Below are 22,254 nucleotides of genomic sequence, written 5' to 3'. Positions count from 1 at the left end.
TGGAGCGGTCTGTTTATTAAACGAAAGGAGCAGCACTACAACCGCTACAAAAGTACACAGGTACTTATGAATGCCTCCGTTTTTAGCGTTTATCGTCTGGCATTAGCTTGACACGTTTCCATGACGACTGACAGGAAAAAGACTCGAGTGATGTCATGTTTACATGCCACGGCACCGGAGTCCAGGCACCGTTTACCACTTAGCTCTGTTAGCTCATTTAGCGTCGTTAGTTCACCTACAGTCGAACTGGAGCCGTCTGTTTATCAAACGAAAAGAGCAGCGCTACAAATAACCAGCGTACCTCTGTACTGCGTATGTGTGCCTCTGTTTTTAAACTTTAGCATTATTTTAGAGACTCATTTTACCATCTGCATTTGCTTGACACGTTTCCATGACGACTGACAGGAAAAAGACGCAAGTGACGTCATGTTTACGTGCCGCGGCACGGGAGTTCAGGCACCATTTACCAGTTAGCTCTGTTAGCTCTTTTAGCGCCGTTAGTTCACCTACAGTCGAACTGGAGCGGTCTGTTTATTAAACGAAAAGAGCAGCGCTACAAATAACCAGCGAACCTGTGCACTGCTTATGAATGCCTCCGTTTTTAAAGTTTAGCATTACTTTAGAGACTCATTTTTACAATTGGTATTAACTTGACACATTTCCATGACAACTAACCTGTAAAAAGACGAGCGTGACGTCATGTTTACGTGCTGCGGCACCGGAGTCCAGGCACCGTTTACCAGTTAGCTCCGTTAGCTCCTTTAGCGCCGTTAGCTCACCTACAGTCAAACTGGAGCAGTTTGTTTATTAAATGAAAAGAGCAGCACTACAAATAAGCAGCGTACCTGTGTAGTACGTATGTGTTTTAAAGCGTTACAGTCGTCATGGAAATGCGTCAAGCTAGTGCCGATGCATTAGTGTGCCCATCACTATGAATAACACAATAACATTTCATTTTGAACAGCAGTTTACGTACACTAAACTCAGCATCTACACTTTTCATCGGCATCTACACTTTTCATCGGCATCTAAAAAAATTATTTAAAAAAACACAGACAATAACATTTCGACAGTGACTGATTTTCCCAGAGAGCTTGAAATATACTTTTTTATGTTGTTTCCAACCTCATTCCCACTGATGAACACATACAAACAATGGAAAGTGTCACAGCTCCCGACCGTCACATTACACAGCGTCTAGAGTGCAACGCAATGCATCTTCACGTTTGGCCATTTTTAGTGCCATTTACGCATTAAAAGTGACAACAAGGTTCAAACTGTTGCTCTAAATGTCTTATTATTAATGATTCCACTTCACACATCAGCTCACATTCCTTTCCAGGATTAATTGTGTTGGGAATAAGATGGACCATGCCTCACATTTCATTCACTCCATGACATAACCGCGCTACTGTGCAGCACGTATAGGGCAACAAACTGGCACGTGGACGCCACCGCTTGCCCAGCAGCGAGCGGTTTGTGTTTGTGTAGTTAATCTAATAATTGTCTGTGAGGCCGTGGCAGTAGGGCTGCTCTGTGGTACTTTGCCTCCTTGCGTAGCCACAGCAAAGCAGAGATTTATAGGCATGGGGCTCAGATCTCACACGATGATGGTGGAGAACAGTTACAGGCTTTTTTATATGGGGCTAAGCTGCAAAAACAACAGTGCACACGGAGGTCCACTACTGTTCTGGCACATCCAGGAAGATTATTTGTCCACATTTTGCGTTTATTCCAAAGTGAAATAAATGCCCCGTGTGAGACCAGCCAGGGTCTGGCAGTGCTTCACTTTATCCTCCACATGTGGGTCACGGAGGGACGCTGGTGCCAATACCAGCTGACATAGAGTGAAAGGTGGGACACCCTGGACAGGTCGCCAGTCCATCACAGGGGACAAATAGAGACAAACGACCATTCACTCTCACAACTAAGGTCAATTTAAAATGTCTGGATTTGCCTGATCCTGAAAAATCGGCATGTTTTTTGACTGTTGCAAACTCCACGCAAAAAAAAACAAAGCATAATGCAGCAAAACTGTTTCCAAACTCGTTTCATTGTTTAAATCAATTGACAATAAACAGCTCAATAAATGGATCCACTTAAACAATTTTTAAGTGTTTATTTAAAGCTCCACTATGTGACTTCTGTCACCAAACTACTGCTCCTAGCTCTAGGAAGGTTCTTGGTGGAGGATGGGTGAATATGGACAAATCACAAGGAGCACAGAGGAGGAGCAGAGCGGTGCATTAAAGATACTAAAGTTGTTATTTTAGTTTCTCAGAAGTCACAATCTAAAGCTCACAAACAAGCATGAAAACAGACATAAACTGAGCAACTGCAGCGATCGATGGAGACTGCGAGGTAGTCGCGTCTTCTTCTGCTGCAACTTTGTTACTCACTCACACACAAAGGCCGTCTTACATGAGTCGGGAATATCAGGAATAGGGGTCCTTCAGGTCCTTTTTCTAACCGTTTGCTGCTGTATCACTGTGTTGCTTTACTAGCGCAGCTGCTGTGCCTCCGCCCTCTCTTGATGTTTTTCCACTATACAGGTCCAGCATGAATCGACTCAACTGTACTCATTTGTACGAGTGATAGTACCTGGCAACTGGTGCTTTTTTTAGTACCTGGTTCCAAGCGAGAATGTGATGTTAACAGACTGCCGGGCCACTGATTGGTCAGTCGCCATGAGCCTGACGTGAAATGGGAAAAAGTGCTTTTCCTTCAAAAATAAGGACATTTCTAAGTGACACCAAACTTTTGAGCGGTAGTGTATGCCACCTCTCAACTGAGAGGGTTCTTCAGTTCTGCACAGGACCAAATATGTCTTCAAGAAAACCGTACATTCAAGAAAGTCCAGTTGCTTTTATGAGGACTCAGATGACCCAAAACCTTCACATATCGCCAGCATTCCCCTAATCAATGCTGGACTCACTCAGTTCTACTGCACAAAGACATCAAGGAGTCTTTGAACTGCATATACAAGTTTGTGCGTGCTCACCGCAAACGACACAAATACTGAACATGTAATAGTTTTTCCTCTGAGGAGCAGCGCTTTAATTAGCCCACAATGAGCCACGTGGCACTGCGTCTCCGTTCAGGCACGGTTAACGTACTGTACATTCTCAGTACTGGAGGAGCCGATTATTTCAGTTTCATTAAGAATTCACACCGTTTTTCCCCCGACCCTGCGTGCACCCAGGCAGTCTGCTTTTAACATACTGTGCGCTAACTCACCCGTTAACAAGTAGGTGCTCGCGAGTCGACGGCAAATCTTCAGAAAAAAAGTTCACCGAGAGCAAATGACACATTTACAGCTCTTTTCTCTAAAGCTGGGATAATGAGATATAATTAGTGGCTGAGGAGGTGAAGGAGACGCAGTGCCACATGGTCTGTGGTCAGCTGGGTGAAGCTGACCAAAAACAGGCTCCTAAGCCTGAAGCTGATCGGGGATTAGGGAACTGAATTAGAGGACGTTGATTAAATCAAATATTATTGCATTCAGGGGAAATCTGTGCACCACATTTATTTCATCTGAGGCAGTTAGAAAGTTGTGGTAAACCGCCGTATGTCATGAAATTTGATGAAAAATGATTTGCACATATACATAATGCATTAAAGACGTAATTTGTGGACACATCAGTTTCATCATTCAAGTTTAGCTGCACCAGGATCAGTGAGCGTGCAGCCCCTTTAACGACACCTGTGCGATCTAGTTCTTTAACACGTTATCTACATGCAGTACATTTCAATAATGATGATGCTGCTTTTCAAAATAATAATAATAATAATAATTAAAAAATAAAGCTCCTAAATGCCTAAAAATAGGATTGGAAATAAGAAAAGGAAGGAAAAACGACATAGCAAATGTGCGATTACTGTTGCTGTGGGTGATAGTGGGTTATACAGTGATACAGTTATAAGAGTATTTACATTAATAATGTGCATTACATATTGTACACCATATTTCCCTGTGACTAGAAATACTTACAGTTTTCTGACCTTCATCATGATCATTTCCCCTTTCTTTAGACAAAGGAATCATCTTACTGAAAATGCACAAAGACAGACACACAAACACTGTTCAAACAACGCAAACTGAGCTGAAAAAGCAAGGTTTAGGTTTAATAAAGCTATCCTTAAACTGTGAGCAACGCATGTCGGAATATAAAAGATAAAAATGTGCAGCACCACAATGACTGGATTTAAATGACAGGAAAACAAACATGATTCTTTAAATCTATACAGAAAAATCATCCCTAAATAAAGTGTTTGAAATATTTGAAGCAACAGTCACTGAACCAAATAAAACAAAGATTAAGGACGGGGAACAGTAGTGGGACATTTTCCTCTGAGGTAACACTGCAGGAGAGAAGGAAAAAAAAATTGATGGCAATCCATTTCTGGGACATGTGGTGGCAGGAAGGAGGAGCCCGTTGACAAAAACAGAGCCCGAAGATGAAACGAAACGTTTTGCTTTTGCTGAATAACAGAAAAAGAAACATACAGGGAAGCATTGTTGTTTTCTTTTTCCAGTCAGTTCCCCTCCCAGGCATCATCCCTCTGTTTGGCCGCCAGTCGCTTTTGTTCTGTAAGATAAATCACAAAACGAACCCTTCAACATATCAATCAGCGAAAGCGGCACCCGACATAAACAACACTGTGGTCATCTGTTGCTCTAAATTTATATCAGCATCTTTTTGGGGAGCGAGGGACTGAGGCAGACTGAAGACGTCAACGGCACATTAATACGTGGCGTCCGCGCCGAGGACACGAAGTTCAGCACGTGACGCACTGACATTTACGGCGAGTGTTGTGATTTTAAATAAAGAGCGCAAAAAGTGCACCCTTGCTAAGAACAAAGGTGCTTTTTTTAGTAGTTTGCTGCACTCAAGGCCCGGACTTCCTTCTCACTGGACGGCCCTTTGTGGTTTCCTGTGCCTATATACTTATGTTCCATCTGTGAAGGGGAAATGGCTGCTGCTGTGCTGATTATAGACCTGTTACGATCTGTGCAGGAACGGACAAAGAGCAACTTCTCTTGACATCAACTTGCAACTGCACTGTCCACTTTTTGGAAATTGTAAGTATGAAAACAGCTCCCCCTTGTGGTGAAAACAGTGTGATGCAAAAACTCAAGTCAAATGAAAACTGTTGATTATGAAGGATTATACACCCGTTTTGTGCTAATTCAAATGTTAGCCAGTCCAGTGACAGCAACTACATTCAGGCATGTAGACATGGTCGGGCCAGCTTTCTAAAACTAAATCTAAATATGTCGTCAACTATTTTGACAATCGTTTTGAAGCTTTTTTTCATGATTAAAACAAGATTTTTGATTGTTTTAGCTTATTAAATGTGAATATTTTCTTAGTTTCTTTGCTGTACTTGCTCCACTTGTTAAATATGTTAAATATGTCTTTCAATGTAGCGTTACTTGTCCAGGCTGCATCCCGGAAACATATTTGGAGCTACACGCTGAAGGTAACAGCAGCAGCTGTGACTGAACATGCAGACATATCTGCTTGAACGTCCGGATTTATTTTTAACAGTAGAGTAGACTCCACCTCTGAAACCTTTCATGGGTGCCGCTCGATGTTTTCAGGAAGGTGTCGAGCTTTACCTGCACGGTGCGCTTCTTCTGTCGTTGTGTCACCACAGACACGAAAAGAGAAAGCAATGCTATACTGAGAAGCACAGAGGTCGTCTTGTGGAGTTCAAAACAAGATCTCTGATTGTTTTAGCTTCTTAAATGTGAATATTTTCTTTGTTTCTTTGCGCCACATAGCAAAGAAATCATCCAAACTGAATAATTTTGGTTGTTTGACGTTCGAGAACATCGCCATTTCCAGGTTTGACAAACACTGATCGATGTTTTTTCTAACCTTTTCTGACATTTTATGGACCAAGCGATAAATACGAAAAGAAACGTTAAATCGCAGTCGATTTAAGTGACTTTGAATGCAGCATGGTTGTCGGTGCCAGACTGGCTGCTTCCAAGTATTTCAGACACTGCTGATCTGCTGGAATTTTAACATACAATCATCTCCAGGGTTTACAGAGAAAATGCCAACTGAGCAGCAGCTGTCTCAGTGAAAATGCCTGAAATAGGAAAGGAATTACCAATCTGGTTTAAAATGATGGATATTATATTCCCCTCCTACATCCACACACACAGCGCATTCAGATAAAGAAGAGTTTCTTCTAATCCCATCATGGCTCTGTGTATTAAAACCCAATCATAAACTGTACATTAGTGTATCCCTGTATAAGTCACCTCTTGCTTCCTGGAGTTTCTTGCGCTCTGCCTCGCGCTGCTCCTTCGTCAGGTTGCTTTTCATGCCGAGGGCACCGATCACAAGCTTTCGCGCCAGCGCTGCACTCGTCTGAGGTCTCTCTTTTGCCGGCAGGAGGTCGTCTGATGACGAGTGGGAAAAAGAGAATGAAGACTGACGCAAATAATGTTTTGTCTTGTGAGTTTTAAAAGAAACTGAGGGAGACGGAGGACTGTATTTGTACCTGAGCAGCTACGGGCTTTGGCTTTTATGGCAGGGGAGGATTTGGAGAGTGGCCGTACCTTCATCAGTTGATGTTTGGATCTTAGAACTTCGCGAGCTGACACAGACAAAGACAGACAGCACATATTTCACACAGATCAGTGCAATTGTTTCAAAGAGAACTGCAGATCATGTATTTCAACATATTTTCCAACCCAAACAACCTCATCAGTGCTTAACTAACCTGCTATAGGGCTTGAAAAGAGGCCCAACGCGTGTTTGTCATCGATCCATTTAATGTCAAAGCCTCTCTGTCTGAAATCACACAGAAGCAATAAAGAATTTGTTTAAAAGAGAGAAAAAGAGAGAGAAACAAACAGTTGAATTCCACTGTATTAGTGGTGCTTCAGTCCCTGAGATATCACATTTAGACTCTTGAGCATAGCTTATCTCCTGTTGTTCTAAATCATGCTCTTGCAGGGACAAACATGCAAAGTTTCAGGCAAAACATACATCATAGTCAAATATTCATATATATTCATATTCATATTCATATGTGCATATTTTTCAAGTCAACTGTATCACTACACTTCTAATATACCTACTGGTAGCATTGAAATAACTTCAGAAGATCCTCCGTCTTAAATTCTGCAGGAAAGTCATAGATCTCTACGATGTGAGAGAGTTCATCCTCTCTTAGATCTACATCTTCGTCGTCATCGTCGTCGTCGTCGTCGTCATCTCGGTCCATGTTATAATAATCGAATCTTGCCTCCTGGATTGACTCTTTTTTTCTACCTTCTTTTATAGCAAGCTGGAGCGGTGGAAGAAGACAAGAGCAGGTGGAAGAAAAATGAATGAACGCTTTTATGTTTTAGCTAAATAAACTGGCAGGTATATGTGGATGTTGGGAAGTGGTACGCTGGTTATCAGATCTTGACTTTGAACCACGCTTACCTCTTCAAGCAGATGTGGATCCAAACAATCCCCATCATCATTAAACAGCGTGTCCCAACTCTCCTCTTCCCCCTTTTCCTCCTGAAGGGATGTAGCTTCCAGCCATGAGCAACCATCTGCCTCCACACCGGAGGTCTGTAGCCGCTCTTCATTCTCATCAGGCTTAGTGTCGCTGTTCTGTGTCTGATCTTCTCCTACAACAGGTGCAGACGTCTCTTCCCCTCCAGCCTTGTCTTTCTTGTTCTTGGCGTTCTTTCGCGCCTTGTCTGTATAGCGAGGCCTGGGTCTCGGCTTGACTTCTCCCTGAGTCTGAGCTTTGTCTTTTGAGCCATGAAGTCGCTGTTTGGGGACGTACAGGGCCTGACTTGGCTTCTTTGACTGAGACTGAGAAGGAGGTGCGGGTGTCGACTGTGTTGGAGCACAGTCGACCTTTGGCTGTTCTGACTCCATTATTAAATAATATTAATAAAACACCTGGATCATTGAAAAAGGGAAATAAAAGAGGCAATGCTAGTTTAAGAAAAGTAATATCAAATACAGATTTACAATCAAGTACGGAGTGAGCTTAGTTGCAGTAATCATTTTCATCCAAACTGCTACAACTATCTTACATTCTGCAGGAGCACTTGGTCAATTTTAGAGGATTTTCTCAACACTATAACAAGTGTTCTTTTTTTTTAATGTTTACATAGTTCTTTTGTAAGCTTTTGACTGGTCAGAGTCAAGATTTTGGTTACATTAACAGTGTATTTTATCTATTTGTACATCTGTCATGTTAAACAAATAATATTTAATAGAAAATAAACCACATGATACATTCACATCATCACAAATAAAACTCGTGAATAGCGAACATAGCAATGCGATTTATATAACTAAACATATTCATATCGGCTGCTATGTAAAAATGTTAAAACGTTTGCATTGGCTTACACACCAGTACTGTATGAAGTATGCTAACCGGTTAAGCTAAATACCTAGCTACACACTCTTGTAATTTACACGGCAATAACTGATAAACAACTATGACATTTATATGTATTCAATTTTAAGCGTAACTTCTCTATTTGGTTTCATTGGGACTATTTTAATTAAATAAGCATAGAAGCTGTTGTAGCTCTTTTAGCTTACCCGCGTTTGGTTTGTTTAGCAACAGCTCCTCGCCGCATTATAGTGACGTCAGCGCTGGACATTAAGCCAAAGCATTCTGGGAGATGGGGTTCGTGTATGGCACTGGGCAACAAAAAAAATAGTTTTCAGCGGATTTTACACCGGTTTAACTGTTTTTTACTTTCGCCCCTGAAAAAAAAAAAGATGAAAGTGAGATGTTTCTGCTTTGGTTGTGATGCGTTTGAACACACAAAGAAAAACTACCAACGGACACAACTTCCGCCTCGAGGAGACAGACAGAGATTGGCCATTGGTCAATATCTTAATTATTCAGCAAGCTCTTCCCTGATTGGCTAACCCTCTGCATGTTACACAAGCTGCTTTGTAAATTCTAAACTGAGAAGTTGTGTAAGGTGGAGGATATTTGTCGATGCAGTAAAAATCCTCACCCATTACAACAATAACGGTGCAGCGAAATCAGATCCTTTGCATCTGCATGCGGTGACACAGCTGTGAGGTAAGACTGGAGTTACTAACTAGAACAGTCTGATCAGACTGTTCTAGACACAAATGCATGCATGGATTTTTTTTTCCTCAAAGATGTTAGCACAGTGAGCATCACTGATTACTTGTGATATATGCACAGGCTTGATTTAAAATGCAAAGGAATTCTTAAATCTGACTGTTGTGTAGCAGATATGGGAGAAATTGTTTTTGATTGTCTTGAAACCTAATAAATTCTCCTAAATAAATACTCATTAATCACTGTTAAGTAGATACTCCTAATCAAGTATGAGGCACACAGTGTCTGCTGTTGTAGGACATCTGCTTCCAGGTGTTCTGAGATGGTCTTCTGCACACCTGGATTGCGTTGACCTCTGACCTCTGGTATCTACAAAAGCATTGTTTAAAGGTGCCATATGTTAGAATGTGGCCAAAAACAGTTACTACATTCAAATTCAAAATACAGAGGTCTTTTAGGTTTTGTTTTCTGACGTAACTGGCAACCTGTGGTTGCCCGGCAGCTGAGACTCTGACTGCAATGATCGTTAGACGGCGGTAGGTGGCGCCACATGCCAAAACATGATTTCAAAACATAAACATGATTTGCAGTCTGCAAAATATTTTTTTTTAATGCAAATATTTTGGCTGTACTGTTGTTGGTGAGTTCAGTTTGTTATATGAACATTATTCCTGAGTCTCTGTGACATATTAGGAGGATTTTATGGCCAGTTGCTTTAGATTGATTACATAATGCACCTTTAATAATCTTAGGATGCTGTCTGGCATATTATTAACTATAAACCTATAAAAAAATCTCAAATTGAAACACACACCACACTTTATCCTGTCAGGTTGACGATGATGATGACGTGGGCTCCAAGTGGACTGCTCCTCCTGTTCGGTTTCTGTCTCCCGGCTCATGCCCAGAGCTCAGAGCCGATGTTCAGGGTTGTAACGCAGTCACTGCTTCCTGCAGACAGCCTGCACAACCCGACACAGCTCAACTATGGAATGGCTGTGACAGACGTGGATGGTGACGGCGACCTTGAAGTGGTGGTGGCAGGGTGAGAGCTTGACTTGACCGTGTGGTTAGTACGGTTATTACGAAAATAATCGGTAGTTGCAGCTCTACAAATCAAATCTATGTGACTACGTTCTCTGTCCCAGGTACAATGGGCCCAACCTGGTGCTAAAGTACGATCACACTCAGAAGAGGCTGGTAAACATTGCTATTGATGACAGTAACTCTCCATACTACGCCCTGAGGGACCGAGCGGGTAACGCTATCGGAGTTACAGCATGCGATGTGGACGGAGACGGACGTGAGGAGATCTATTTCCTCAACACAAACAACGCCTACTCGGGTGAATACGCCACTGTTAAAAATGTCCAAGGTCTTTTAGGTTTCGTTTTCTGACGTAACTGGCAACCCATGGTTGCTCGGCAGCTGAGACTCTACTGACTGCAACGAGTCTTTTGTTTTCTTAGTGTAATGTTATGTTGGTTCCGCGTCCCCTTGTTGTGGTGGGGGACCAGGTAAAGGGACGGACCGGAGAAGAGAGCCCGGCTCCGTGTGAGATCGTTGTTATCAGTTATCAATGTTTCAGTTTCATGTTATCAATAAATTGTGGCGCTGTCCTGCCGAAACGGTGTTTCTTCATTTGAAGTTAGTAGATGAAGCTAACTTACTCTTTGTAATCCGCAAAACCCACGGCCCTGGCACTACCTGTCTAGAAGTCGGGATTACAGGTATACTGTCATCCTGGGTTGCCAGACCAGCAGCACAATAAACTACGAAAAGAGTATGCGTATGATGAATTTTATTATATTTAGTGTTATTTAATGAAAACAACAGTCATCTCTACTCTTAATTTGCAAAAAGAAATTATATGAGTATAATTTCAAAAAAACTAAAAAAACAGAGTGGATACATTACCGTTCAAAAGTTTGGGGTCACCTATACAATTTGTTTGTGTTTTCCATTAAAACTCGCACTTTTATTCATCAAAAGAGTTGCAAAATGCTAAAATAATTGCACAAGGGTTTTCTAATCATCCAATAGCGAGATTAGCAAACACAATGTACCATTAGAACACTGGAGAGATGGTTGCTGGAAATGGGCCTGTATACACTTATGTATATATTCCATTAAAAACCAGACTTTTTCAGCTAGAATAGTCGTTTACCACATTAACAATGTATAGAGTGTATTTCTGATTCATTTAACGTTATATTCATTGAAAAAAGTGCCTTTCCTTCAAAATAAGGACATTTCTGAGTGACCCCAAACTTTTGAATGGTAGTGTACATACTCTCTATTATAAGTCAGAATGTGAGGAATTTTCCACTATTATTCATGACATTTCGTTTGTTCTGTGCAGGACGTGCCACTTATTCAGACAAGCTCTTTAAGTTTCGGAACGGCCGTTTCGAGGACCTTCTGAGCGATGAGCTCAATGTGCGCCGCGGCGTTGCCAATCTCATGGCCGGGCGTTCTGTGGCCTGTGTTGACAGAAAGGTCAGGGATCGTGACCTTTTTCATGAAGTCCCTCAGTTCGATTTCTCGTATTTCAATCTCAAATTCTCAATTCTCTCACCCGTTGTCGCTCCGCAGGGAACAGGCCGTTACTCCGTGTACGTGGCCAATTACGCCAGCGGCAACATCGGCCCCCACGCTCTCTTGGAAATGGACCAGGCTGCCAGCGACGTGAGCAGGGGCATCGTCGCTCTGTCAGACGTGGCTGCGGAGGCAGGAGTCAACAAGCTCACAGGTCAGGAGGCGTAAAAGCAGGACAACTGATGTTAAGTGTGTGATTTTTTGAGGTTGGATTTTTTTTTTTTACCGCGTGCTTGTCTTGTAGGTGGCCGCGGCGTGGTGGTCGGTCCAATCCTAAGCCCGGCCAGGTCAGACATTTTCTGCGACAATGAGAATGGACCCAATTTCTTGTTTAAGAATAATGGAGATGGGACTTTTGTGGACATGGCCAGACGAGCAGGTTAGAAATTTGTTTTTAATTTGTCATATTCACGGCTACAGCAACAAGCATAAGTACTAAAGCACTAAAAAACTATTCCTTTAAATCATTGGTTCTCAAAGTGCGGCCCGCAGAAACATTTCTGGCGGCCCGCAATGAATTACAGTTGATCGTTTTAATCCAAAAGGTACTAAGCTTGTTAAATGTTTATTGGACATTACTGGATAAAGACCAATAAATGTAAACAAAAATACAGGTATCAAAACTTTGAGAACCCCTGCTTTAAATGTTTTGCAAAGAGTCATAGATGGATACTCACAGTGTCCACTAGGTGTCACTAATTACACCCAAAACTATTGATAAGGCATTACAGTATACAGGTACAGTGCAGCTTTTACACCGCTTCCATATCCATAGGCATGGAGGACAGATACCAGCATGGCAGAGGAGTAGCACTCGCTGACTTCAATGGTGATGGAAAGACGGACATCGTCTATGGCAACTGGAACGGCCCACACAGGCTTTTCCTGCAGGGCAGTGACTCTAAATTTCGGGTAAGGATGGGAAAAGATATCGGATACAGATTTTTTTCATACAAACCGGACTTAAAAATGTATATGATCTCTTTTTTTTTTGTAGAACATTGCGACTCAGGCATTTGCCACCTCCTCCCCCGTTCGCACAGTCATCGCCGCTGACTTTGATAACGACAGGGAGTTGGAGGTGTTTTTTAACAATATTGCCTACAGAGGAAATGCCCCCAACAAACTGTTCAGGTAGACTTTCACTACTTATCACGCACATATGTTAAAAGTAGCATGAATGCTTGTTTTTCTTTGTTTTTTTTTTGAGTTATCTTTTGTTTGCAGGGTGTCAAGGAGAACGGCTGCAGACCCATCGATTCAGGAGCTTAACGTGGGAGACGCTGCAGAGCCACAGGGGAGAGGAACAGGTCAGGACAGGATGCTGGACAATACTTTATACATCAGTTTCATTCTAAAATGTGTATATATATGTATATGTATATATATATAAACATATATGTGTATGTGTAGATATATGTACATATATCTACACATACACATATATACATATATGTGTGTGTGTGTATATGTATATATATATATATACACAGTATATATTCCCCTTCACCCCATTCTTGCAACAAGCTTCTGGCGGCCTCTATTGGTCATAATGGCAAGTGCAAGTGTGGAAGCACAAACGCACACTACTGACCGGAAAAAGACGCCCGTGACGTCATGTTTACGTGTCGCGGGACCGGAGTCCAAGCCACGTTTACCAGTTAGTGCCACTAGTGCGCCTACAATCGAACTTCAGCGGTCTGTTTATTAAACGCAAAGAGCAGCGCTACAAATAACCAGCGAAGGAGAAGCCTTCTCTGAAATCTATGAATGGGCTCCAGGTCAGAGAGTGAGATTGTTCTGTGTCTTCATGGACAGGCGGCACTGTGACAGACTTTGATGGGGATGGACAACTGGACCTGCTGCTGGCACATGGAGAGAGCTCCCAGCAGCCGATCTCTGTCTTCAAGGTCACACAGGTACGTGTGTGTGTGTGTGTGTGTGTGTGTGTGTGTGTGTGTGTGTGTGTGTGTGTGTGTGTGTGTGTGTGTGTGTGTGAGAACGCAGGGCTACTGCCTACAGGAAGTAGCTGAACTCGTACCCCAAAGTGTTCCGAGTTGTCAATGAGACCAGTATTGTGGTTAGATTAAGTTTACGGTAAGGCTGTCAAAGTCAAAGCAAGAATAATCTCGCAAATCTGTGCGTCTGTGTACGTTTTTTTCCGATCGTCTCGTCTGAACTGTCTGTCCTTGTGGTCAGGGCTCGACCAATAACTGGCTGCGGGTCATCCCTCGCACCCAGTTTGGCTCTTTTGCCCGCGGTGCCAAAGTGACGGTGTTCACCAATCAGAGCGGAGCTCTCACGCGCGTCATAGACGGCGGCTCCGGGTACTTGTGTGAGATGGAGCCTGTCGCCCACTTTGGTTTAGGTAACTAACACTATGTTTAAAATGCATTATTTAATATTCACACACGGAAGGAAACAGCTAGAAGACGACGGCGTCGCAAACTGTAGAACGCTCACACGATGCTTCCGACTCTCGACTCCCAGGAAACGACGAGGTGAAGGTGCTGGAGGTCTCCTGGCCAGACGGCAGCTCCATGACTCGGACTGTGGAGCCTGGCGAAATGAACACCGTTGTGGAATTAGCCTACCCCAGCGAGGCGGAAATGAACGTACTGGCCAATGACACACAGGTACGCACTTTGGAGCCACATCATGAATTATGAATACAGGTATTGTTAATAAACATAAATCTATGTAGTTAATTTTATTTCCATCATATGCAAATGAACGCATTTTTAGTCCTTGTCTAATTAAAATATTTCTTATTTTCAGTGTGGTCAAGGATTTACTGTAGAGAATGGCCACTGTGCAGGTAGGCAAGTGTTAAATGAATAGATCAGTTTATACTGATAAAATAAAATACAAATGAATGTGTTATCTTTTCAACTATATATTTTTTATGTTTTACAGCTCTGCAAGGAAAATAACATGAAATGCAACATGAAACGCAGTGAACGCTAGAAGAACTCTGACCTGACAACAAGCTAAGCTAATGCTAACAGCAGCTTAGCTAGCTGAATCGTATTATTTTTAACACTTAATTATGTGTTAAAAACTTTAGAGCTTTATTGTTTGTTGTTAATTTAACCATTTGTAATGTTTTGCTAATAATTTCCTAATAGTCGTTTTTTATGTGCTAATACAGACCCTCAAACCCCCAAATGTATTAAATAAATAAATAAACAGTGTTGTCCTGACCTTGTGTCAGCCCTTTCTTCTTCTCCACCATTTTTCTTCTTCTTCTGGCATCCGCTCCACTTCTGCCTCCATGTTTGAAGTTTTACTGCACTCGGTCTTGGTACTCTATGTCCTGGGAAAGGTCAGGGGTCAGTTGTCATGCAACAACAGCCATGTTTAACTTAAATAACTCACATATTCTTACAACCAGACGTGGTGGTCAATATTAACAGCCATAACTAACTTAACATAACTATAAGACACAAACTAGGCACCTTTTCAAGGACCTGATACACTATTTTCAATGATTACTACCGTTCAAAAGTTTGTGGTCACTTAGAAATGTCCTTATTTTTGAAGGAAAAGCACTTTTTTCAATGAATATAACATTAAACGAATCCGATATACACTCGCAAAATAGTAGCATGCTAATGCTAAATAAATATGTGCTAGCGTATTGGTGAACGGACATTGACTTCGTCATTTCAGTATAACACCATGTTCTGCGTTGAACCGTGTGAAAATGTCTCATCCACAGTGAGGACAGCCTCTTCACTCCCCTCTCCCTTGCTCCGGACAGCGCAGCTGCTGATGATGAGCCGCTGCCTGCCTGGTGCAGTGTGATAAATCAGCAAAAATTAAAATTACTCCAAAAAACGTGAAAATCAAGGATGCACACCATCGGGCCATGCTCATCCCATATCCACAATCTTAGGTCGATCTGAATAACGGTCAGCGAGACATGCCTGTCGCAGACACACACACACAACTTGCGTTATAGATGTACATAGGTGTATAGAGGCCCATTTCCACCAATCTCTCCAGTGTTCTAATGGTACATTGTGTTTGCTAATCGCGTTAGAAGGCTATTGGATGATTAGAAAACCCTTGTGCAATGATGTTAGCACAGCTGAAAACAGTTTTGCTGGTTCTTTGACGAAAGGGCAAAATTATTATTTTAACAATGTCTTGACTATATTTTTTATTCAATTTGCAACTCTTTTGATGAATAAAAGTGTGACTTTTAATGGAAAACACAAAAAAAAGTGTATGGGTGACACCAAACCTTTGAACGGTAGTGCAAGTATAGGTCTGTATATCAGCTGCTTACCAGAATCTGCGATGATGCCTCACTGTTCAGATGTCTCGGTTCTCCTTGGATCTGAAGGAAAAAGCTATGGCACACAGTCAAAACTTCTAATAACATCAAATTGATGAGATTTTGTGATATTTTTTGCATTCTATTTAGTCCGTGATGAGTGGCCTACCAACCTTTCCCCGGTTGGATCCCGGATCCTCTGCCACTGGTCTGTTCCTTATATATGCACTGGAGGAGAGAAAAGAAGGCTGCGCTCTCCGTAGCTGTGATGAAACAGTATTTATTTTGACACCAGTCACATACAGTTCAACCTCATTGCTATGTATTAAACAACAAGCGGTACGAAAGTTTGTTCTCGTCACCAAAATAAGAGACACATTCACATTAGTGAACCAGTTGTTTTGGCAGTTATTGTTCTTTGGAAGTTTTCTCAGACGTCGAGGAAGGGTTTGTGTGTTTTAAGACTACACGGGTAAGATTCAGGAAGACATTATGGTTCACACAATCCTTAGTCCACTTACGCGTCGTCTTTGCATAATCAACAGTGAGGAAGAGTCGGTCTCGCTCATGGAAACCGACAAAGTTTAGTACTCGTGTCCAATTACCTTCGTGGGAGAGATGCAATGGAAGATGATGCTACATCATTATTCATGATGATTTGTCATTCGCTACCACAAAGCACCATTTACAGCAGAGGTGATGGAGGAAGAGCTTCTTTGTACAGTTAAAGGCCCAGTGTGTAAAACTTCATTTGGCAAAGATTCAAGGTGCACTAATTCATTTTAAATACACTCACCTGACCGGATTGTAAAGATCTAAATGGACATCAGAGGTGCCGTAAATTTTTGACCCCCATGTTTGTACAATAGCCCAAATTGACAAACTAAACTAAACTAGGTTCTCTGGGGTGAGGGATATTCAGCTGCAACTTGCGCGAACAAAAGTGAAGTTTTAAACACTGCGCCTTTGTGATGCTCTGCTCAAATACTAGTACATCCTTTTCCACATTTGCTACAGCCTGAAATAGAGCTACAAATCACATTTTCAAGAGCCACTGTCCGGTGTGCACGGTCACTGGCGATGTGTTGCAATGGCGTCCTGGTCGGTCCAGTGTGGGCAGGGTGTGCGGCTGAGGACGATCTGGACCTTGCGTTGCAGCTGTAACGGCTGCGGCGTGAGGTTGGTTGAGGCTTGTTGAGGTCGGAACACATCCTCCATTTACACTGGCGTTCAAAAGTTTGGGGTCACTTAGAAATGTCCGTATTTTCTAAGGAAAAGCACTTTTTTTCAATTAATATAATAGTAAATGAATCAGAAATACTCTCTATACATTGTTAATGTGGTAAACGACTATTCTAGCTGCAAACGTCTGCTGTTAGCATTAGCTTAGCTTGTTGTCAGGTCAGAATTCTTCTAGCGTTCACTGTAACAAAGGGCAACATTATTATTTTGTATAAAAAGCATTAGTTCTAATCTTGTCAATGTCTTGACTATACTTTCTATTAATTTTGAAACTCTTTTGATGAATAAAAGCGTGAATTCTGAGAGGAAAATTATATAGGTGACCCCAAACTTTTGAACCTTGTCACTTCCTTCCTGTCCTCCATCACATGTGACAGGAAGGACTGATGGAAGGAAGGAAACATACGATCACACAAATATTCACTATTTGTTTTGGTTCCACGCATAAAGACACTGCATCCAAACATGTCTGACTCAATGTGCATGCAAACAACTTAAGTGCGTGTTCTAAACGCTCACTGTGACAAAAGCACATGACGGATCATAAGCCAGTGAATTCTTTGTGTGAGCATATGTTGAAGGATTATGTGTGTGCAGGCCATGTGTTGGGACAGGAGTGATATCATTTGCCCTAAGTTCTCCAGCTGGGATGTGATTGATCTGGTGGGAAGAACCCGGTCATCGAGCCGTGCTGCCAGACACGGAGCTGCTCCCCGAGCTGGAGCCACTGGAACCCCGATCTTCATAGATGGAAATCTCTATCTAGTGAAAAGTCGTTAGGGGCCAACAAGTCACAACAGTGTAGCATTAAAGTAGACATATTATACCCTATTTCTCCACGTTAACCTAGTTCCCTGGTGTCCGAATGAACATGCTTTGGTCAAAATACCTCAAGGATGAAGCACCACAGCAGTTCAATCACCCTGCCGAAACAGCCCTGTTCAGAACACTCGGTTTTGAGTGCCTGTCTATTTAAATGCAAATGAAACACAGGAAACTACGTCTCCGGCAGCTAACAGTAGTTAGCATTTGGAAAAGCCATCATTTTCCGACTTTAACCATCATTATTGCCGTCATATATAAAATGTAACCACTGGACACATAAATCCTCTGAGGCTGGAAGTTTGTGTAGAACTCTGCTGCACTGTGCAGCCAAGAATAGAACACTTTGCGGACTTCTGCTCTTCCGGAAACTATTGCCCTCACCTGCACTTTCGCGTTTTTTTAAGGGACAAAGCGGAGCTCTCTGAGACTTATTCCAGGAATGTCTCATGCGGAAGTCAACATGGCGTGTTTTATCTCCTGTACTTAGACTGAGGTGGACCACAAAAACATGAGTGAGTCATCTTTTTTCACACTCTCCTTCAATCGAACAAAAAGCTCTTTCACCTTTTTTTGCACATTCACCCATTCACAAAATCCGAGTAAGGATACGACACGCATCCCCCGCTCAATGGGGTCTGTGATGAGCAGACCTCTGGGAGCATAGACCTTCTCATTCTGCTCCTGAATGTACTTGCCTATCTTCTTCAACACCTGACGGACACGGACGAGACAAGAACAACATAGCAATGTTCAACCTCTGCCTTCAAAACACCGCTTTGTTAAATTCCACCGAGTGTGAAGAAACTAGAGCTCCAGAGGAAACCCAGTCTTACCTTCTCATAACGCGTCTCCATGCAGAGGAAGATGAGATATGCCGTCGCGCAGGCCAGGCATCCCTCAAGGTACGACTGTCCTCCTATCTTCTCTGCCTCTGTATAGTAGTTATTCAGAGTCTTCACGGTGTCCTCGAACAGTGTGCGCTCAATCTAGAGACACGTGAAGGACAGAGTCCCATGAGCAGATCACGTTGTCATGAAACGCAACCATAGCAACTGTTAAAAGGCCGAAAGATGAAACCGTGTGAGCACAGATTGTTGCAGCTCTTTTGTTTACATCTTACTTCTGTAAATTTTCTGTTGTACAAAATGTCTTTCAATGTAGCGTTACTTTGTCCAGGCTGCATCCCGGGAACATATTTGGAGCTACACGCTGAAGGAAACAGCAGCAGCCGAGACTGAACATGCAGACATGTCTGCTTGAACGTTCCGGGTTTATTTTTTAACAGCGGAGTCCCCCTCTGAAACCTTTCATGGGTGCCTCTCGATGTTTTCAGGAAGACAGGTGTCGAGCTTTACCTGCACGGTGCGCTTCTTCTGTCGCCGTGTCACCACAGACACGAAAACAGAAAGCAATGCTGTACTGAGAAGCACAGAGGTCGTCTTGTGGAGTTCATCACTAATTTGACAATGGTTTGAAGGCAAAAGTGAGAAGATACGTCTATTCAAGGGCTAATAACTTGAATTAGCAATTAATTAGACCAATATATTTGTTACAAGAGCACAAAACACAATATAGGAGCATGTTGACGTGAACACGTGTCCTCACCCTGCTTTCCAGCTCAGAGGGGAACTTAGTCTGGAACTTGCAGGTGGTTCCTTCGCTGTAGTCTCTCTGGATGAAGACTTTGTTGGCCAGAGATGCACTGTGCCTCAACTCCTGCAGGTTGTGGAACTGTGGGGACAAAATCAGACACACACAAGTAAGGTTTGTGTCAAATTCAGCACAGCTTCTCTTCCGTTGTGTCCTCCGATTCCCACGTCTGCTTTTAACTTTGTAACTATTGTCGTGTTGTTATTATTTAATGAGTCCCTGGAGAGAGATTGGAGCCGTGGCTCTCTGTGTACCTGTTTCCTGGCAGAGTGTACAAACAGAGGCTGAAGTGGAAGTATAGGATGATAGAGCAAATGTGATCAATCACGCTGTGGCTCGGTGTCTGCACTCTTGTTGTCTGTTGGAGCAGAGCCCAGCACTGGACATGCTATCTTTTACACACACACACACACACACAAGGTTTGCACAGTTATTCTCATCAGGACACTGCACTGCACTTCCATACATTTACATAAAGTGTTATCTCTAGCCATAACCAGTTAATGCCTAACCCTAACCTTAATCTAACCACAATTCAAATATTGGCACCAAAAATGAACCAGTATCTCAGAAAAGCACACACACACACAAGGTTTGCACAGTTATTCTTATAAGGACACTGCACTGCACTTCCATACATTTACATAAAGTGTTATCTCTAGCCATAACCAGTTAATGCCTAACCCTAACCTTAATCTAACCACAATTCAAATATTGGCACCTAAAATGAACCAGTATCTCAGAAAAGCACACACACACGCACTGTCTCTCTTTGCTGGTGTAGCACAGGGAAGTATAGCCAACATTTTCACCACGGCTCACAACAGATCGATCTACAGAAACAAGATGAGACTTGACACAGCACTCCTGGCCACTTTATTAGGGACACCTGTTCAACTACTTGTTAGCACAAAGACCGAATCCGCTTGCGTTACGCAATTGAACTCAAACCTATAGCCTCGGGACGGTCAAGGAACGGCGGCTAACCTTCACGTCACCTGCTGCATTGTTCGATCCAGATTCACTTCGGACTCGAGGGTTCACATTCATATCTTGATCGACTCAAATTTAACTGAGGTACACTGAAGGGCATCTATAAACACTGAGCAATGGATGGCTCCATATCACAAACTAGAATTTATACCTATATATCAATCCGATGCAGTCCTTTTACATACCTACGATGTTATTTAGGGCGCACGGGTTGTATCCGATTTTTCACTTTACTCTTTTTTTCCCCTTATACCTGATCCAGACATTTTGACCACCAGTATCAGACGGATGCATAGGGCTAGTCCTATGCACGACACAAGGAGCAGCAGCACAAGGCCACACTGGGTGGGTCCCACTTTGTCTTGCGGTCCTAACAAAGTGGCTGGTGAGTGTATTTTTCCAGAGTGAGTGTTGTGTGGCATCTGTCCATGGTGCTGAAATCTGTGTCAGGACACTGAGCTCATCAGGTCCAGTTGTCATCATGGAGACCAAAGTCTGGTTCTAAAGGGGGGACCAGGAGGACATTACTGAGGTCCTGGGTAAGGTCAGGTCCTAAGTTATCTTTTGTTGTGAGTTTTCCAGCTTTGTGGATGGAGCTTTGTTGACGCTGCCCAAATGAATGGAAGTTAATGCAGTGTCCTAAGAGGAAAATCTGTGTGTGTGCGTGTGAGAGAGAGAGCGGATTAAAGGGCGTCTCAGCAAACACAAAAGCAGATCCGTTTCCACCCAAACAGCTCAACATCACATAGGCTCTTCTTTTTCCTCCCCTCTGAAACAGCAGGGGACAAAAATAGACACCGGTGTGATAATGTAGGACACACACTGTCCTGATTTAAGTCAAGTGAGCCGCCGATCGACGCTCATTCACAGTGAACCCTCATGTCCTCTCTAGTCTGGACAGACACGTCCACTGCACCGGTCTCATCGGAACAACAGGACGGCCACACATCTGTCTGTCTGTGCTGCTGCTGCTGCCCATAATAATGATGACGGAAACATAGGAGCCATACCATGATGTCGCCAGTCTTACCTCTGTCGCCATGTTGCCATCCGCGGCTGACCGTGGGGACGAGTCCCTGTTGCTGCCGCTGCGTGCGCTGAAATCTCTTCACGAGGACACACCGGATGAGCGACGAGGCGGGGAGCGGAGGGCGGGGACGAGAGGACACCGGAGGGGCGGGGCTTACACAAGCACAGGTTGAGATCATGTTATGTGTATATGTATATATGTGTGTATATATATATGTGTGTGTATATATATATATATATATATATGTGTATACATGTGTATATATATATATATACATATACATACACACATATATACACAATATACATATATATACACACATATATACACACACATACATATATATAAACACTCATACATACATATATATATATATATATATATATACAAACACTGACTTCTTCCTACCAACACTAATTGATTAATATGAAAAACATATTACACTTTTTGTCCGTTTAGACAAAAACAAAATAATAACAAAAAATAATTTTTCATTATTTCATTATTCAAACCCTCACAAAGACATGTACCACCCTGACACTTCTAA

General features: G+C 42.6%; 3 protein-coding genes across 3 annotated transcripts; 1 reads left to right on the top strand and 2 right to left on the bottom strand.

Annotated features, from left to right (window-relative positions):
- Positions 1 to 4,167: 4,167 nt before the first annotated feature.
- On the bottom strand, positions 4,168 to 8,615 carry r3hcc1l (R3H domain and coiled-coil containing 1-like). Its single transcript, XM_083905709.1, has 7 exons — positions 8,586 to 8,615; positions 7,455 to 7,928; positions 7,103 to 7,311; positions 6,742 to 6,812; positions 6,520 to 6,615; positions 6,278 to 6,418; positions 4,168 to 4,589 (listed from the first exon to the last, which is right to left on the bottom strand). The coding sequence occupies exons 2-7, from the start codon at positions 7,902 to 7,904 to the stop codon at positions 4,537 to 4,539; spliced, it is 1,020 nt and encodes a 339-aa protein (XP_083761835.1). The 5' UTR covers positions 7,905 to 7,928; positions 8,586 to 8,615; the 3' UTR covers positions 4,168 to 4,536.
- A 339-nt stretch (positions 8,616 to 8,954) lies between these two features.
- On the top strand, positions 8,955 to 14,739 carry crtac1a (cartilage acidic protein 1a). The gene is made up of 14 exons (XM_083905725.1): positions 8,955 to 9,081; positions 9,920 to 10,132; positions 10,236 to 10,432; positions 11,450 to 11,586; positions 11,683 to 11,839; positions 11,930 to 12,064; positions 12,461 to 12,597; positions 12,683 to 12,819; positions 12,913 to 12,995; positions 13,504 to 13,604; positions 13,885 to 14,053; positions 14,176 to 14,321; positions 14,464 to 14,503; positions 14,602 to 14,739. The coding sequence occupies exons 2-14, from the start codon at positions 9,927 to 9,929 to the stop codon at positions 14,616 to 14,618; spliced, it is 1,662 nt and encodes a 553-aa protein (XP_083761851.1). The 5' UTR covers positions 8,955 to 9,081; positions 9,920 to 9,926; the 3' UTR covers positions 14,619 to 14,739.
- Positions 14,740 to 17,887: 3,148 nt separating this feature from the next.
- Positions 17,888 to 22,233, bottom strand: golga7ba (golgin A7 family, member Ba; the record flags this gene model as incomplete). Its single annotated transcript, XM_083906037.1, has 6 exons — positions 17,888 to 17,971; positions 18,644 to 18,745; positions 18,868 to 19,020; positions 19,640 to 19,765; positions 21,708 to 21,783; positions 22,226 to 22,233. 6 exons carry the CDS (start codon positions 22,231 to 22,233, stop codon positions 17,888 to 17,890), a joined length of 549 nt encoding a protein of 182 aa, XP_083762163.1.
- Positions 22,234 to 22,254: the final 21 nt, after the last annotated feature.

The sequence above is a fragment of the Microchirus variegatus genome (assembly GCF_963457635.1).
Source record: "Microchirus variegatus genome assembly, chromosome: 19".
Taxonomy (NCBI): domain Eukaryota; kingdom Metazoa; phylum Chordata; class Actinopteri; order Pleuronectiformes; family Soleidae; genus Microchirus; species Microchirus variegatus.
The sequence above is the reverse complement of the archived record's forward strand: the minus strand, read 5'-3'. Positions and strand labels throughout refer to the sequence as shown.